The sequence below is a fragment of the Oryctolagus cuniculus genome, chromosome 5 (assembly GCF_964237555.1).
Source record: "Oryctolagus cuniculus chromosome 5, mOryCun1.1, whole genome shotgun sequence".
NCBI classification, from domain to species: Eukaryota; Metazoa; Chordata; class Mammalia; order Lagomorpha; family Leporidae; genus Oryctolagus; species Oryctolagus cuniculus.
Window position 1 is genome coordinate 129,994,945 of NC_091436.1, and position 19,269 is coordinate 130,014,213.

Consider the following 19,269-nt stretch of genomic DNA (forward strand, 5'->3'; position numbering starts at 1 on the left):
AGCTGTATGAGTCAACTAGATAAGAAAATTACTTGCTGATTCAATGGAAGGAGTGAAGAGTAGGAGAGAGACACAGCAGAGCCTCTGTGTTCCTTGAAATGGTGGTGGGAAGGGGAGTGTGAGGGGAAAGTGCTCAGAAAGAGCAAGTTGCACTGGATCTGAGTCAGACTTAGAGATGTAGGCATTATCCGAGCAAACGAATGTGAGGAAGAAGGAACGTGCCTGGGGGAAGAGGGCTGAAGGCTGAGGTTCCTAGTGGTGGAGTGACCTGCCCTTTGTACAGAGAGAACAACTTAAATTCTAGTGTGGATGACAATGTGGGAACCTATTGTGAACTAGAGGTAGCCCAAATGGCTGCAGAAAGGCTAGTGTGGAGATGATGGAAAACGACTCATGAACCATATTTCAGGTTATGAGAGGCCTTATCTGACTTACAGAGAAAGTGAAATCTTATCCTCAAGGCAACCAGAAGTTGCCAAAGAACTTGAGTTACAGTGATGGCCCAAGTATATGTGTATAGAAAAATTATTCAGGTAGCAATGCAGGCAGAAGATGAATTGGAGGGATGTGAGACTAGGAAGGTGTCACAACAATACAGGATTCTTAGAGGCAGAGGTGGTCAAAGAAATGATCAAAATGGGCCAAGTACAGGAACTGGGGAACCTGGACTGAGCAACTATGTTAATAAAAAGAAGCAGTCATGACTTTGCTCCAACCAGTTGTTGGAAAGACAAAGACACCCACCACACACACACACTCACACACACACACACAGCATTACGATTCATTGTTTGCTTTTGGCTCTAATATGGGTGTCAGATGTTTTTAAAAACATGAATGGATCAACACTGCACTGACCAAACAAAACAAATCTTTGGCCCAGATACAAACTAGGCCAATGTATAACTGAAATGTGTTCTTTTGAACATTAATCTCTGAAAAATGAGTTCTGTGGTCAAATAAATTAGAAACAATTGGAACTTGACAAAACTGATTTGAAAAATCACAAGGAAAAGAAAATGTACCTGAATAGCCAAGACAATTTTGTGGAAGAATAAAGATGGGTAGACTTTCCTTACCAGATATCAAGCCATATTATAAATCTATGATAATTAAAATCGTGTGATATAGGAATGGAGTAAATTCATGAGATAAACTACATAGCTCAAAAATAGATCCATGTATGTATGAGAATTCAATTTATGATATAGGTGGCATTTCAAATGAATTGGGGGAACAGTGAATAACAATATATGGTATTGGGGAAACTGGGTATCAGTTGAGCACAAGCAAAGTTAGTTTCTGCCTCATGGCATTAATAATTAATAAACATCTATTGAATTAAATAACTGATTATAGTAAAACAATAAATGGAGGGAAATGGAGACAGCTCATTTATGAGATGGGAGAACAGAACTGAATATACATATGTAGGGCTGCTTTAGATTTCATTATTGATATCTAGCAAAACTGAAAGTTTGCCTGCTCTGTGACCCAGAAATCTTACAATGATGAATCACTGTAGAGAAATGGTAAAGACTGTTATCCTTTCCATCACTGTTTGCACCAGTGCAAGAAATCAGAAAGACTCATTATTCATCAGAAGACTTTTTTTTTTTTTTTTGACAGGCGGAGTGGACAGTGAGAAAGAGAGACAGAGAGAAAGGTCTTCCTTTTGTCGTTGGTTCACCCTCCAATGGCCACTGCGGCCGGTGTGCTGTGGCCGGCGCTCCCCGCTGATCCGATAGCAGGAGCCAGGTGCTTTTCCTGGTCTCCCATGGGGTGCAGGGCCCAAGCACCTGGGCCATCCTCCACTGCACTCCCTGGCCACAGCAGAGAGCTGGCCTGGAGGAGAAGCAACCGGGACAGAATCCGGCGCCCCGACCGGGACTCTAACCTGGTGTGCCGGTGCCACAGGCAAAGGATTAGCGTTTTGAGCCACGGTGCTGGCCTCATCAGAAAACTATTTAAATGAACTGTGCATTTACACTGTGGAATACCATATGGACTTAGAGTGTAAAAGAATGAGGTGAATCTACTGATGTGAGAAGATGTTGTTAGCAAAAAAGTAAATTGACCAACAATACATAGAGTATTAAACCACTTATTTAAAAATGGGGACAAGTGTTTGACCTAGCAGTTAAGACACCTGCATCCTTTATTGGAGTGCTTGGGTTCCAATCCAGGCTCCTCTCCTGATTCTAGCTTCCTGCTAATGCACATCCTGGGAGGCAACAGATTATAGCTCAACTAGTTGGGTCCCTGCCACACATGTGGGAGATCTAGATCGAGTTCCTGACTTCCAGCTTCTGCCTGGCTTAACCCCAGCTGTTACAGGCATCTGGAATGTGAACAAGCAGATAGGGGAGTGTCTCCCTCTCTCTCACCACTCTCTCTCTCTCTTTCTCCCTCCCTTCCTCTTTCTCCCTCTCCTTCTTCTTCCTCTCCCTCTATTAAATATATAAATAAATAACTTTTAAAACAGAGAAAGACATGAAACAATGCTATATGTAAAAATGTCTGGAAGTATACATACAAAATAATGGCAATTAACAATGCCAAAGGTTTGAGGATGAGGTAGGGGAATTATGTTCAAGGGGGCATTTGATTTAACATGTAATTTAAAAAATTTTAGCAAGCATGTATTCATGCATTTGTGTATTATTTATACATAATTAAAAATAAAGTATTTTCAATGATGGGAGAACCTTAAGCCTGTTTGTTTAAGGAGGAATCAATTAATTGAAAACGTAAAATAGAAATCTAGGGGAATGGCTAATGGATGAAGAAAGGTTCCTGGGAGGTAGCAGAGAATACAACCTAGAACTCAGTTGGAAGAGATTAGCTTTGGATACCAAGAGGACCAATCTCTAGGACCAGAGGGAAGGAAGAACAGATGAGACTAATGAAGATACATTTCTGTACGTGGGGGAGGAGGCTGGGAGTGGAGAGAGAAGCTGAGGAATTTCCAGTGGGATGACCTCTCCATTTTCTCTTAGACCTGTCCCCCACCACTCTGTGGCTCTTACTATGGATTTCTGTAGGCGTAACTGACAGCCTCTCTGCCTGTTCACCCCAAGCACATTGGGCCATGTTCCTATCTTAATACTACTGTGTGCTTTCCTCTTGCAAAGAGCTGCTTCTTACTGTCCTTGCATGTGCTGCTGCAAGTGTTGCAGTGTTACCCCCCAAACAAGTTCATGACGTTGGGCCACCAATGAATCCATTCCTACTGTTTAGAAAAACCTGGGGAACTGCTTTCAAATGGCTTGCCTTGATTCTGGTGCATTTCATTCTGTGCTCAAGACTTTCTGTTTCCTGTGTTGTCAGAGGGCCACAGTCCCCAGCTCTCTGGCCAGAGAAGTGTAGGAAACCACCCCACCCCCGGCCGAAATTGTATGGAATTTCTGTTTTTGCAGCCTCACAAAGCCCTCTGTTGTTCCTGTTGAACAGTCAGCTAACTGTGAAGTTAGGGAGAAGTGGTGCAGAGTAGTTCTGTCCCTTCCCTCTCCTTTAGATTTTAAGAGCCTTCCAGCAGCCGACTTACCTTTTATGTAAACTATATTTAGCCACTCATTACAACTTGCAATCCCTTTGTGGTCCTTGGGTTCCAGACATGGAGTTGAAAAGAGTTTTTAGATGTCAGGCATCAAAGGACGTTGAGAAAAATATCTCCATTCTTTTGTCCTCTGCTCTGAATCCTCTGACTTTCCTAGAGGCTGTTCCCCAAATCCCTTATACTTTCTCCTTTTGATATTTGCCTCCAGGAGGAAAACCCTACAAAAATTAGATCCTATTTTCTGTTTCCTATGCTATTAATCCTGCAATAGCAGGATTGATGATAAAGGCACATCCTTAAGCTTCTCTGAATGAATGATACAGATTTGTGTTGTGGTTAATTTTTGGTCCTATCTTTAATCATCCTAATTAGTGGTGTTATAAAAACAGTAGTTTGCAGGATTTTAACATATAATTAATGAAAATCAAGGTACTCCTGATGAAAGTATTGGAAATCTGTCCTACATTCACACTTGGAAGATACAAAACGCTGTGTCAGCAGCAAAAGTGTGGTTTTAAGATGAGAACAAATGAAAAGTATTGGAATGTGTAATTTAACTGTACATAATCTGTTATATTAATCTTAATCTATTTAGTCTGATTAGCCTTCACATTTAAAAACAAAAATGAAGTCTATAAATTTGGTCTCTAAGAATTTTTTTTCCTATGAATTTTCAGAAAGAGTACTTTGGCATGACTATTTAAGTGGATATGATTCTAATGAATGCACTTGATTATAAGGCTTCAAAAAACTGGTAGGTTCATTTTCTAGCTTAATTAGATATTGAAAGGATATTACATTTAGAATCAGATAGACCTCTATTTTAGTGTTATCACTTACTTTCTGTAACCTTGATGTTAACTTCCTTAAGGCTAAGCTTTCTTGTCTGTACAGGAAGGGGGAGTGGGTTGGGGGGAGTTGATAGAAGTCTCAGAAGAGACTTTCTTAGAGAATGAAGAAGGAAGAATATGTTTAAGTGAAAAAGTGAGTGCAATTTTGATCAAACAGTTTGAAGTGTTGTAGCAAAATTTAGATTTATAAATTTTGATTGACTGCTCCAAGACCAGAGACTTTTCTTTTAGTTTATTGATACAATATTGTTTGTAGTACTTGGGAAAATGACATTTCACCTCCACTATCCATAAGCTAATAGTAAGACATGCCACAAAGTATGTCCATAACATTCTGTGGACTTTATTTCCTGGCCCCCTCCCCCTGTTCTCTCTGTGTCTCTTCTCATAATGTATGCTCCCAGAAGTCCCCTCATAAGACATCTGCCCAGCCAAACCCCGCCTCTTCACCTCTAGTGGCCAGTAGTCCCCATCCAGCCAAAGCCCACCTGCATGAGTCCATCAGTGCCTCTCCAAGACCTGCAGGGTGCACTTGGCATGGCTCAGCCCAACAGTCAGTTAAGCGATGGTCCCCCCCATATATTCCACCTTCCCTTCTGCTCCCCTCCCTCTTCCCTGCATGAGCGGTGGATCCCAATCATGTTCCATCTTTCTAATTTAGACTCTCAGTTCTGAATCTCATTGGGTTGTTATATATCCATGATGTTACCACAGACACAATGAAGAGTGATTAGCAGCTTCATCACATATATTTTTATTTGCCTTTCTATGGCAAAAGGTAATATTCCCCCTTGATTGTTGTCCATTGAAATCAAAGTGTGTTTGAACTTTCTCAAGAATAAGCACAATGTCTTCAATTGCACAGAAAACTTAAATCAAGTTAGAAGGTCTTATGTAGCAAATAATCTTGAGACTAGAAAAATAGAGAAAATGGCTTGTAACTCAGAAATAAACTTGGCCGCTATGTGACCCAGTCTGTCACTTTTGAAAACGCACACAGGTCAGATTGTATTCAGGCTTATTAGCAGTTGCAAATGGTACAGGAGTACATTTTCAATGTGTTATGAAAATATTAAAAACCTTTCTCCATTGCTGCTTCTTTGGGCATCCTTCGCATTGATGGCTACCACCTCCTGCCGCCTCCTGCTATCCAGCAGTTCTATATTCCCACCCTCTAATCTCTTGCTAAACCACACAGTGGTACCCCATAATGTTGGCCCTTTTGTCCCTTCCCCACTTCTTAGACTGTATTCCTGCGTTAATACCTGCTCAGACAGCTGGAGGACACAGAAACTCCATTTACCCTTGCAAGGAGAAAGATGGGGGACCCAGGATAATACAGTTTTCTCACTGGGCCCTTATAACGAAAAATCTTTCAGAGGACTTCCTATAAATTCTCTGTCTCTTTCCAGACGCATTTGTAAATAAGCCATTTGGGTGGGGGTTTTTTGGGTTATAGACCAATGTGTAAATTAGAAGATTAGGTAGGTGTAATATACGCACATGCTCACTTAATTAAAGATGCTGATCTTGCTAATTATTTTGTGTGACCTTGCCTTGCAAGTTTCCTGAGAATAAGCTTTTTTCTCTCTATAAATTCACATAGCACATAATAACAGGCTTCTCGTATCATAAAATGGGTGCTTAAAAATGTTGCTGACCAATTTATTGACAGAGAACTCAGTATAACCGTTTAGGGGAATGTATTTTCTATTTTCCTTTGTGTCCCTATGAGAGAAACCCAAAGTAGCCACTTCAGACTTTATGCAAGATGCTGCCCAAATAAATTCCTTTGACAAAAGATTCGCCTACATTATTGTATGAAACGTCCTTTTTCACTTTAGTTGCCTCCTTAGATGGTCATCTGAAAATGATTATGCATTTAATGAATCTAAGTGTTTATTCTCAAGGGTCACAGAAAAAATATCAGTCAGAAATGCTACAGTAAATGCATTTTTCATAATGTAAATAAGATAAAAATGGAGCCTTCGCTTTTTAATGCTGTGTGCTGGACTTCAAACTGAAACATATTTCAGAACTGGATTGTGTTCAGAAGGGGTCATTTTCTTCTATTGAAGTTTCATGCATTTCTGTTATGTTTCCAGATTTAAGCTGCTTATTATTAATACTGAGACAAAATGGTTTCTTCAGGAACTTGGAAAATAATAAACAGCCTCATTTAGAGAGCATTTTGGCCTGGATGTGGTCCATGAACTTATGGACGCGGAGCCGTTTCGTGTGCATAAGATCTTGAAGATCCTTTCAAGAGAGACTGTTTGCATTACGTACCCCATCATGTGTTTGCCTCGTGCAAACTTTGGTTTGAAGTAGTTGGGACAAGATTATGAACAAAGCCCTGAGAATCACAGAGCTGGAAGGAATTTCGAGAGGTCTCCTTTCTGAGCCCTGGTATCCAAGGAGGAGAATTTGTAAATCCTTCAACACAGGCAGCTGCTGATCCTATTTTTGTGAGACATCCAGGAGTGGGAGTCCTGATTGTGCCCAAGTGACTGTTTTAGAAGCAGGCAGCCAGCATGTTTTGTTTTCCTGTCACAGTTTAAAAACTTTTGAGATGTAAACAATGATCCCAGAGATCGCTATTCTGTTTCTTGGGTGGTTGATGGCATAAGTGGGTTGCTTATGATACTTCCAAACCTAGGAGAAGATTATATTCAGTTTGGTTTTCTTGGTGACTTTTTATTGTCATCATTGCATTACTCTCCTACCATTTACTGAGTCACTTTATACCAGGTATCGCAAAAATCAGCATTCCATATAGGTTGGGCATCTCCTCTGCAGAAAACCAGTGAAGGCAACAGGGAGTGTCAGTACCTGTGCTCAAATCGAGGAGCACAGGCCCTGGGGCTGTGAGCAGCCAGACCCAACTGCTTTGTTTACCAGACAGTGTTGGCCAAACAAAAATGCCCTGAAAATGTATTTGTCCTGGGGCCTCTTCTGTGACCTTAGTCCAATAAGCAGTATTATTTGATGACCCTATGTGGTTTTGACTACCTAAACCATGTTCGCAGTTTGATTTTTGTCATAAAAATATATATTTAGATGTGTAGGTTGATTGTTCTAATTTGATTATCCTTGCCTTGGATATTCATTTCTAAAAAAAAATAGCTAATTATTTGATTTAGGTTGACTACAGTTAGCCACATAATCAACTGTATTTCTCTGTCAAGTTTACGGCTGTATCAATCTGTCATAGAAGTGAAGCTGTCAGAAGCCTTTGACTGATCCTGCTGGAATTTGCCTTTAGAAAAGATAATGTCTAACCTGGGGGAAGTGCTCTCAAATGTCATTAAGTAAGACCTCCATGTGGCGACCCTCAGGGGACACAGTTCACAGTAGTCCACATGAGTGGCTGGACACTGTGCACTCTGGGGGATCACTGGCACCCACATGGACTGTGCTGTGATGGACACTCCACAGTTGTGGAATGATGCAGCCCTGCCTTCTAGTCTACAGGCAACAGGTATTTGGCAAGCAGCTGAATCTAAGACATTTGGGAGTTCTAGGGACCACAGCAAACTGGAGAGCACATATCCCACATAAAGGCATTCAAATTTGGATAAGTTTAAACATTCCTATAGACAAGAGTTAAATGTTCCCTGCCAGCTTCAAACCCTTGTCTTTCAGAACGGTCTAGAAACTTTGTATTAGCTAAGACCCTTTTGATTGCATATAAAGGAATATCAACTCAAAGAAAAGAGGGTGTTGCTTGGCTCATTGACTTGTAAGGAGCACGTCAGTATTTGAACTGGGTACCTGACACAGCCAGTATTCCTTCTCCACCCATCTGACCATTGTTTGACCTTGCTTCCTTGTGCAAAAGGGCTGGGGATGTGACGTCAGAACACCCCAGTTCAGGGACTCCAGCAAAAAGAGAGAAGTGACTCTTATTTGCCCTGCTTGTGTCATGTTCTCTGCCTCTTGGAGCAATGGCAGGGGTTGGGCGCCTGTGATGGAATGAGGTGGTGTGATTGGCCAGCTCCAAGTCATGTGGCCCTTGTGACTGGGGGTTGGCTATTACCAGAAGGAAAGGGATGAAGATAGCTTGCTGTGTAGAAACACATGTGCCTCAAAGTCTAGCACTGTCTCAGATGCCCCAGAAAGGTATACGTCCCCACTCTTTCCTTCCCTTCTCTCTCTTTTTTTTTTTTAAAGGAATTATTTTTATTTATTTGAAAGACAGAGTTATAGAGAAAGGTAGAGCCAGAGAAAGAGAGAGAGGTCTGCCATTCTGCTGGTTCACTCCTCAAGTGATCTAAACGACCAGAGCTGCGCTGATCCGAGGCCAGGAGCTTCCTCCAGATCTCCTGTGCGGGTACAAGGGCCCAAGCACTTGGGCAATATTCCACTGCTTTCCCAGGCCATAGCAGAGGGCTGGATCGGAAGAGGGACAGCTGGCCCCCACATGTGAAGCCAGCACTGCAGGCTGGGGCTTGAACCCACTGTGCCACAGTGCCAGCCCCTCCCTTCTCTTTGTAGCCCCCGGAACAAAAGCTTGCTGGGAAGCCTGCCAGTTGCCTGTTTATTTGGCTTCCTAGGTGGGAGGGTCCTTTTTACATAAGAAATAATTGAGAATTGTGTTGTATTGATTGTGATTGCTTTTTTTTTTTTTTTTTTTTTTTGGTTCCAGTGCCTCTTAAAAGTTCAGGCTGCTGAATATGCATGTACTCAGAGATATCCTGGAGGGGAAACAGTGAAGAGTCACTTACTTACTCCCTGTAAAGGGCACATCCCTACTTGGGGCCCCTCAGGAAGGTCTGAGGATGTCAGGCTAGGGAGAGGACTATGTTCTGAGAATAATGTGTTTCTGCAATCCTGACTTCTGAAACTGTGTGAAAGGCCAGTTGGGGTAAGGAGGTACCTACATATTTGAAATAAGAGGTCTCAATTTTCATTCTGCTGCAGATCAGTCTTATTGACATGACACTAAACCAAGAGTGTTAGTCAAGTTAAATATAAATATGGAATAATTTCTGTTTGCTCAAAAATTCTATCCTTAGTACTAACTGGTTTGCATTTTCTGAGTGAGCTAATTTGTTTTGTTTCTATAAGTAATTTTTAAATATAAATATTCATATGTATTTTTTGATTATTTTTCTAACCTCAAACTGTTCAACTAAAGATATTCTTTATTTTTTTTAAGGATTTATTTTATTTGTTTGGAAGGCAGAGTTATAGAGAGAGTGAGAGAGAGAGATCTTACATCTACTGGTACATTCCCCAGATGGTCACAGTGGTCTGACATAGACTGAAGCCAAGAGCCTGAAACTCCATCAGGGTCTCCCACATGTGTGCAGGGACCAAGCACATGAGCCAGCTTCCTCTGCTCTCCTAGGTGCATTAGCAGGGAGTTAGATTAGAGTGGAGCAGCCTGGGCTTGAACCAGCGCTCATATGGGATGCCTGGCGACTTAACCCACTGTGTCATAGCCACCAGCCCAGGCTAATCTTTTAAAGTACCTCTTCATCTGCCTCCTTCTCCTCCAAAAAGAATCCAGTGCTACCTACTTCTATGATTCCAGCCTGGTCTTGTAGCGAACAGCTGTTTAAGCACAGTGTTTATAACTATTTTCCAGAAATACCTTAAAGGGGAGTCTTTGGTTGGGTGGAAAGTAGTTAGAAGACCCGTGACAACATCAGTTATAGAAGCCATAATCCTGTTACTTTATTGCTTTTTGTTTCAACTATACTTTAAATTTGAGGGACTATAATACCAGGTTTTTTTTTTTTTTTTTTGGTGAAGTCCCATCTGTATGCAGATACCTTCACACAGCCTACTTGGGATCTAGTTAAGCAAATAAAGAGTAATAAAAGTGAACAGCTAAACATAAAATGACTTCCATTTTTCCTAACACATAAATGTGAAGTGTGTGGAATAAGGTTTCTGTTTATAATCTCCAAGAGGGTAGAAGCTTATTTTTTGTTTTATTTATGCAAATATTAACAAATTAGAAATTGTAAAATAGCTTTATAATTTGCATTTCTGGGGGAAAATTCACTCTGCAAAAGGAAGAAGAGGATTTTCACAATGGAATTTCAATTGATGATCAAACTCTAGGTTTATAAAGTGCTGATTTATTTACCTGTCAGTTGTCTCCAGCTCAGATGGATTACACAGTAGCCTACATTGTTGGTTTTAGGAAGCCTAGAACTGTTTCTCAGCAAAAATGTCTGTCTCATTATTAATTGCTGAAATTTATCATTAGCTTTCCATTCCTCTTACTAACTGCTGTTTCCCCCTTTTGTCTTTTAATGTTACTGAAAAGGTAGTCATACATTTAGTTACTAACAACAGTATAGGTTCTTCACTATTACACTGTCATAGCAGTTTTGTTGATAGGAAATTCACATAACAAAAAATTGACCTCTTTAAAATATACAGTTTCATAGTATTTAGTACATGTATGCAACTATCAATCACCATTATTTGATTTTAGAAAATTTTTATTACCCCAAAAGAGCCTTAGACGACACCTGTTAGCAGCCGCTGCCCATCTCCTCTTCCTAGCCTGTCACCACTAGTCTGCTTTCTCTCTTTATGAGATTTGCTTATTCTAGACATTTAGAATACAGGGAATTATACAGTATATGACTTTTTGTGATTTTTTTTTTCATTTAATGTAATGCTTTCAAGTTTTGTCCATGTCACAGCATCTATCAGTACTTTGTTCCTTTTCATTGCCAAATAATATCCCATGGAGTAGATGGAACCTGTTTTTTATCCCCTCAGCACTTGATGGTTGTCTGGGTTGTTTCTACTTTTTGGTCATCATGGATAGTGCTGTTATTATCATTTGTTACCAATTTTTGTGTCAACACATGGTTTGAGTTCTTCTGGCTATATTCATAGCTGGATCATTTTGAGGGTACAAAATTATTTTCAAAGTAGCTGTGTATTTTCTATTTCTAATAGCAATGTATGAGGGTACCAGTTTGTTCACATTCTTACCAACACTTCTTGTTGTCTTTTTTTTTAAAGACATACTAGTGAGTGTAGGGTGGTATCTCCTGTGGTCTTCATTCACATTTCCCTAATGGCTAGTGACTTTGCTCATCTTTTCATGTGCTAATGGATATTTGTATACATTTTAGAGAAATGTCTATTTGAGCCCTTTGCCCATTTTTTAACTTGGGTTCTTTGTCTTTTTGTTATTAAGTTGTAAAAGATATTTATATATCGTGGATTATGGGTATGACAACAACCAGTCTGTTGCCAGATAGATTATTTGCAAATATTTTCTCCTATTTTGTGGGTGGTCTTTTCAGTATCAGTTGTGTCCTTTGAAACATAAAAGTTTTGAATTTTGAAGAAGTTCAGTTTACTCCTATGTTTATTTGGCTAGTTGTGTTTTTGCTATCCTATCTAAGAAGCCATTGCCTAATCTAAGATCATGAAGATTTGCCCCTCTGTTTTCTAGTTTTAGCTCTTACATTAGGCTTATGGTTCATTTTGAGTTAATTTTTATACATGGTATCAAACAGGGGATCCAGCTTCATTATTTTGCATGTAGATAGCCAGTTTTCTAAGCATCATTTGTTAAGAAGACTATTCATTCTCTCCTTTATTAAATGGTCTCAGCACTCTTGTTAAATGCCAGTTGCTCATAAATACAAGAGTCTAGTTAAGGGTTCTCCATTCTATTCCATTGATTCCTATGTCTATCCTTCTGCCTGTGTCCCCAACTTAACTCCTGTAGCTCTTTCGTAGGTTTTGAAATTGAGAGTATGATTCCTCCCTCTTTGTTCTTTTCAAGATTATTTTGGCAATTGTATATTCCTTTAACTCCCATATAAATTTCAGAAGAACCTTGTCAATTTCTGTCAAAAAAAAAAATCCAGCTTGAATTTTGAGAGATGGTCAAATTTATGTCAGCCTAAGAAATGCTGTCATCTTAACAATATTGTCATGTGCCCTGCAACTCTGCTGGTCTTGTTTGTTACTTCTAATAGTTTTGTAGTGGGTTCCTTAGTACTTTCTATTTACAAAACCAAGTCATCTGCAAATAAAGAGTTCTGTATCTGACAAAATCATCCTTCAAGATGAAGGAGAAATTAAGATATTCTCAGATAATCAAAAACTGAGACAATTTATTGCTAGCTGGTGAATTTAGGCAAGAAAATGTAATAAAGCATGCAAATTGAAAAGGAAGAAGCAAAACTATATGTGTAGATGACATTATTTTGCATATAGAAAATCCTAAGGAATCCTATAAAACTATTATAAGTAATTAATGAGTTCAGAACAGTTGCAAGTTACAAGAGCAATATAGAAAAATCAAATGTACTTCTACACAGGAGCCATGAACAATCTGAACACAAAATGAAGATATAAATTTTAGAAGAAGCTTGTCAGTTTCTTCAATGAAAAATACCTAGACCCATCTTGGTTTCAGCCTTGTGAATGTGTTATCCCATTAGCTTCTGGCCTCCATGGTTCCTGATGAGAAACTCACTGTTAATCTTATTGAATATTCCTTGATCAGTCATGTCTCACACTACATTCAATATTCTCTTCATCTTCAGGCAGTTTGAGTTTGCTCAGGATGTGTCTAGCTTTGGAGATCCTTGAGCTTGTTTTGCTTGGAGTTCATAGAACTTTTCGGATCTATTAGGTTAATACTTTTCATTAAATTTGAGAAGCTTTTGATCATTATTTCTTTGAATATTCTCTTTCCTCTCCTTCTAGGACTTATGCTCCTATCCCCATGTTGTTCTTTGGTGCCTTTGCTCATCGCTCTTCATTCTTTTTCCTTTCCATCCCTCAGACTGGGCATCTCAATTGACCAACTTGCAAGTTCACTTATTCTTTCTTTTACTTACTCAAATTTGCTACCCTAGTGATTTTTTAAAATTTTGGTCATTTTATCTTCCAATCCCAGAATTTCTGTTTGGTTCATTTGAAAAACAATTTATTTTTTATTGATTTTTAAAATTTTATACAACATCATTCTCTTAGATTCCTTTAATTTTTCAACAAGCTTTATATCTTTTTACATATTTATAATACTTAATTTAAACTCTTTGCCAGTAAAACAACATCTGAGCTTCCTCAAGGACTGTTTCTATTAAGCATTGTATTTTCTGTGTATGGACTATACTTTCGTATTCTGTTGTACATCTGACTTTTTTGTTGAGAACTGGATATTTTAAGCACTGGAATATGACAGCCCTGAAAATCAGATTCCCACCTTCCTCAAAGTTTGTTGTTTGCAGCAACTGTTGTGGCTGCTGCTCCCTGTTTCCTTAATGACTTTTCTGGGCCAATTCTGTAACATCTTTATCTTTATCTTTGTCCTGTGCAGCCTCTGACATTAGCTGAGTGATCTGCTAATGATCAGACAGAGCTAACCTTAAATCCCTTGCACCTGTCAGCCCTCGTTGCCACACACGAGGAACTCTGCATGTACGTCGGGGCACAGCTTCAGTGCTCTGCAAAGCATTTGTAACTCAGCTTTGCCTCACTCACTGCTATGTGAGTCCCAAGACCAGCCAGAGGTGAAGCAGGGCCTTCTGAAGTCTTTCCTGGCCACGTGTCTAGCTCTGCACATGGAAATGGGCTTCTAGAGTCCCGGGAATAGGTCACAACTTTTCAAAGTCCTCTGTAGACCTCTTATGTCATAGATTTTTTTTTTTTTTTTTTTTTTGGCCAACTTGTTTTTACCTCATCAGTATTACAGCCTCAGACATCTGTGATGCTAAACATTCGCCACTGACTGTTTACAACAATCCCCCTGGGGATATGGCTGCTTACGCTGAGTGAGCCCTGAAGCAGGTCCAACAAAGACAAGTACTGTGGTGTAACTCCTAGGGAGCTGCCAGGCAAGTCAGAGAGTGACCGTTCTCTGAGAATGGGCCTTTTTAAGAACCTCTGAATCGGTACTTCCTGCGTCAGCGGTGGCTAGGCTCCTGGTTTTCACAGCTCCTTTAGTTTCAAGCCTTTTGTTTTTTAAGGCTACCATGGAGTTGAGCAGAAGGGATCTGGAATGTTCAAGTTGAAGTGCCATTAAAGCCCACTGTTCAGACTGAGTTTTGACCATTTTTCTTGAATAAACACTCCTTAGATTGTTGTGAACCTTTGAATATTTTCCAACGTTTTGAAAAATTTTTGACTAATTTTTTTTGTCACAGATGTCATTGTTCTTATGGAGAAATGTACGTTCAAAGGTCCTTATAACGTCATTTCTCTTTATTTTTATAAGTTTTTTTAAAAATTTATTTGAAAGGAAAACCAGAGAAAGAGAGACAGAGAGATCTGCCATCTACTGGTTGACTCCTCAAGTGCCTGCAACAGCCAGGGCCTGGGCCAGGCTGAAGCCAGGAACCAAGAACACCATCTGGTTCTCCTGTGTGGTTGACAGGAACTGGAGTACTTGAACCATGACTACTGCCTCCCAGGGTGTACGTTAGTAGGAAGTTGGCTTGGAGGCAGAGGTGGAACTCAACGTGAGCCCTCTGATACGGAATGCGTACCCTTAGCGGGGTTTAACCTGCATCACCATGCCAGTTGACCCACATGTTTCTTTATTTTAGATCAATATTTTGCCTTGGGACAGATTAGAGGCCCAGGAAAATACCTAGTATCCAATGAAGAGTGCACAATGAGATTGAGTTGGGATAAAGAGGCTCTACAGAAAGGGCCTGGAGATAAATTTTTCCTGCTTACATTTCTTTATTTAATTTTCTGTGGTAGCAGTGTAACACATGAATAATCATGGAAGCATACCTAGGTGGAGCCTATAGCCTTTCTTAATTTACACAGTGTTCTGTGAAGCTGTACCACGTAACTTTCCACCCAACAGCAGATGATGATAGGACATCACATATTGAAGGCAGATACTAGGACAACTGACAGTGAAACTGAGAGTTAAATAGTAAAAGTACACATAGCAATTGTGGGTGCCAATGTAGCATGCTAGAGTACTCAGTGTTCCGGACTATAGCTACTTCAAAGTGGAAATGTTAATTTGTCCTCCGCATTTTTTTTTGCTTTTCAATAGAGATAATGCCTAATATATTAGAACACTGTCTATCAAGAATCAATAAAATATTTAAGGTTTGATGTATACAGATACATACTTTAATTACCTGGAGCATTCCTGACCAGGAAATACCATATATCCAAATGGTGTTGCTAATGGGATATTGCTAGTTTATTGGAGAAAAAATGTGTTGAGAAAAAAGATCTTACATTAACCCACCGCAATTCATTGTCGTAGTCTGCCTGCCACTGCTGTAACTGAATAATGATAAGCAGCAGAAGCTTACTCGGTTCACTGTTCCAGAGGCTGGACATCCACGACTGAGCGGCCTCTTTGGTTAGGGCCTTCTTGCCGGGTCCTCACACAAAGGAAGGCCAAGCAAGCATATGAGACAGAGGGAGGGAATGGGGCTGGACCTGCCCTTTTATCAGGAGTCCACTCCTGTGACAAGTGACCCACTCCACCCAAGAGGGAGAGCCTCATGACCTGATCACCTCCAAAGGCCACACCTTTCTGGACCACCACAAGGGCAATGACGTTTCAGCAGGAGCTTTGGGGGAGGGGACACGTTTGACTATTACATCCATCACGGTGGTGCCCACATCTTACAAGCCGAGGAAGCCAAGAGTCCAATGCCTGCACGTGAAGACGCAGGAAGAAGGATGCTGCTCCTCAGAAGCAGAGAGTGGGACCCCAGGGCAGCAATACTCCTGCGCTCACTGCCTGTGCTCCAAGTCCTGTAAGAAGTCAGCACCAGTAACACCTCTGCCTCCAGAGCAAACGCGATGTGGATTTGTTGCTGAAGGGACTCTTCTTAGTCTAATAAGCGCATAAGGTGCTGAAGACTTGACTGACCACTTCAAAATAAGTGCCAGGCAAAAACCTGTGTGCTTTTAGGGGGCATCAGGATGATGGATCACTAAACGTGCAAGCGTGGAGCACAAGGAGGCAGAGAGAGGACTGTGGACACTATCTCAGCAGAAGCAGTGGAGTAGGAATCCCAAGGTGATGGTGAGGAGTCATCCCCGAGGAGCCTGCTTTCAAAAAAGCCACTCACAGCCTGGGTACCATTCGCTGCATCATCACGGCTGTTTTGATGACAGCGTCTCAGAGGTCAAGGGTCTGCTTGCAGTAAAAGGAGAGTGAAGTTGTAATGGTTTACGGTGCCATGCAGCAGAGATAAAAGACTTGCTCTGAAGGTCTGCATCGCATCCTGCACTTTGTTAAAAATCTGTAGTGCAGGCCGTGGTCTGCGAAGGTGGAGGAGATCCAGGATTCTAAAGACTGCCATCAAATCAAAGGCTGTTCTACAGAGCTGAAAACACACGGGGACCAGCATTTTCCACCATAAAAGGGAACATCATTCCAAGAAAGAAGAGGAGGGGAGTACCTGGAGGTACTCCAGTTGTTCCAGCAGGTGACTGGTGTTGCAAGTATTCACAGCCTGAGTTACTAGGTGTCAGGTTGACAGTTGGCCAAAATACTCAGTAGTATCTTCCTGGGTCTTTTTTTTTTTTAAGAGTATTTGTTTGAGAAGTAGAGTTACAGAGAGAGAGAAGGAGAGACAGAGAGATACTCCATCTGCTGGTTCACTCCCCAAATGGCTGCAATGACTGGGGCTAGACCAGGCTGAAACCAAGAGCCAGGAGCTTCATTCAGGTCTCCCACTTGGGTGCAAGGGCACAAGGAGGACTTGAGCCCTCCTCCACTGCTTTCCAAGTGCATTAGCATGGAGGTAGATCAGGCGTGGAGCAACTGGGACACAAACTGGTACATATATTGGATGCAGATGCCACAGGCCACTGCTTTAACCCTCTGAGCCACAGTGCCGGCCCCTCCTGGAAAATTTTTTAAAAATATTCTTTGATTCAAGTCCAGAATGCTAAAAATGAAGAAAATGTTTAAGATGACTGGACTTGGGGCCAGAGCTGTGGTGCAGTAGGAGGAGCCTCATATGGGCTCCAGTTTGTGTCTCAGCTGCTCCTCCCAATCTAGCTCTTTGCTTATAGCCTGGGAAAGCAGTGGAAGATGGCCCAAGTGCTTGGGACCCTGCACCCACATGGGAGACACAGAAGAGGCTCCTGGCTCCTGGCTTCATCATTAGCTCAGCTCTGGCCACTGCGGCCATTTGGGGAGTGAACCAATGGATGGAAGACTTTTCTTTCTGTCTTTCCCTCTCTCTGTCTGTAACTCTGCCTATCAAATAAATAAATAAAATCTTAAAAAAAAAGTCATTACGTCATTTAAAAAAAAAAGATGGCCAGCCTTCATTTGAATTATATGTCCTCACATAGAACCTGTGCTGAAAAGGAGTGCAAAGGACTGATACATTGATATTCCTGGATAAGAATGTAAATCCCAACTAGATATTCACATATGTAAATATTTCTATAGGTATTTCCGTACTTTTCCGTGCATGTCTTTTCATTAGTGTTTGATAAAGTTACTATTAGAATACAAATAGTCTGATACAAATGCAGTTAGCCATTTGGATACTAAAAGTGTGCTGTTTCTTTATTGCAGTGTGCTGGCAGGTTACAATGGTACCATCTTTGCGTATGGGCAGACCGGCAGTGGAAAGACGTTCACTATCACGGGCGGGGCTGAGCGTTACAGCGACAGAGGCATTATCCCAAGGACACTGTCATACATCTTTGAGCAGTTACAAAAGGTATGAAACCAAGTTTATTTTCTATTTGATGTATCCGGCATAAATTGGCTGTGAACACATTATTGTGACATTTTAATATTCAGGTTGAGCATCTTTATTTCAGAAATCAAAAATCAAAAATCTCAAGGGCTCCAAAATCTAAAATTATTTGAGTACAGGCATAACAACTCAAGTAGGAGAGTCCCCATCTGATCTCATGTGATAGAGCACAGTCAGAATGCAGGCAGATAAAATTACTTTTCGGCTATGTGTATAGGTGTATGTGAAACATAGATTAATTTCATATTTAGGCTTGAGTTCTACCTCTACCATATCTCATTAAATATACACAAATATTCCAGAATCCAAAACACTCTGAAATCCAGAACACTTCTGGTCCCAAGTACTTGAGATAAGGAAACCCCAGCTTTTATTATATGTAAGCAAGGAAATATTACTGTGTTAGAACTCTGACCTTTATTTTTAAGGCAATTTTGGGATGAAGAAGTGCAAATTAAGGAGGTACTATTCACTATTTATTTATTTGTTTATTTTTGCTTGAAAGGCAGAGAGAAAAAGTGAGAGTGAGAGATTGAGATTTGCTATCTGCTGGTTCACTTCCCAAATGGCCACAATAACTGGAGCTGGGCCAAGCCAAAGCCAGGAACCAGGGACTCCATCAGGTCTCCCATGTGGGTGGCAGGGGCCCAAGCACTTAGTCCATCATTTGGGGCTTTCCCAGGCGCATGAACAGAGAGGATTGGGAGTGGAGCAGTCAGGACTCAAACCAGTGCTCTGATAGGGGATGCCATGTAGCAAGCTGCAGCTTCACCCACCGTGCCCCAACACTGGCCCCGAGGTGCTGCACCTCGAAAGGCTGGTAGTTCAGCACAGGCTCAAAGGAAGCTCCTCTGACATACCCAGAGAAGTTAAAAGAGCAGATAACAACGCTGTCTTGTATTCCTCATCCAGAAACTGGATTGTCCATGAACTAAAACAGACCTTTCTCTAAGCTACTAAAGTACCGAGTATGATAATGCAATTGTTACTTTTTCACACTTTCATAGAATCCTAGGGGAATTTACCAGAGTACAAATCTTATTCAAGAATATTGTTATAAAGAGGATTGTCCTATCTACAAGGTTACTGCAAAATGTCGTGAGAGATGGTATTAAAAGACAGGTATAGTTCGTTGCAAAAATGTTTGTTGTTC

General features: G+C 40.8%; 1 protein-coding gene across 8 annotated transcripts in view; it reads left to right on the forward strand.

Annotated features, from left to right (window-relative positions):
- The window catches only part of KIF6 (kinesin family member 6), a 437,691-nt gene that overhangs the window by 69,659 nt on the left and 348,763 nt on the right, over positions 1 to 19,269 (forward strand). For 6 of the 8 annotated variants that reach the window (XM_008262871.4, XM_051854769.2, XM_051854771.2 and 3 more), the window contains one exon: positions 17,930 to 18,077. In XM_008262871.4, coding sequence (XP_008261093.2) covers positions 17,930 to 18,077 — 148 coding nt within the window. Of the gene's footprint in view, positions 1 to 4,236; positions 4,314 to 17,929; positions 18,078 to 19,269 lie in introns of all 8 variants that reach the window. The other 2 variants (XM_070074110.1, XM_051854770.2) reach the window with 1 other exon arrangement.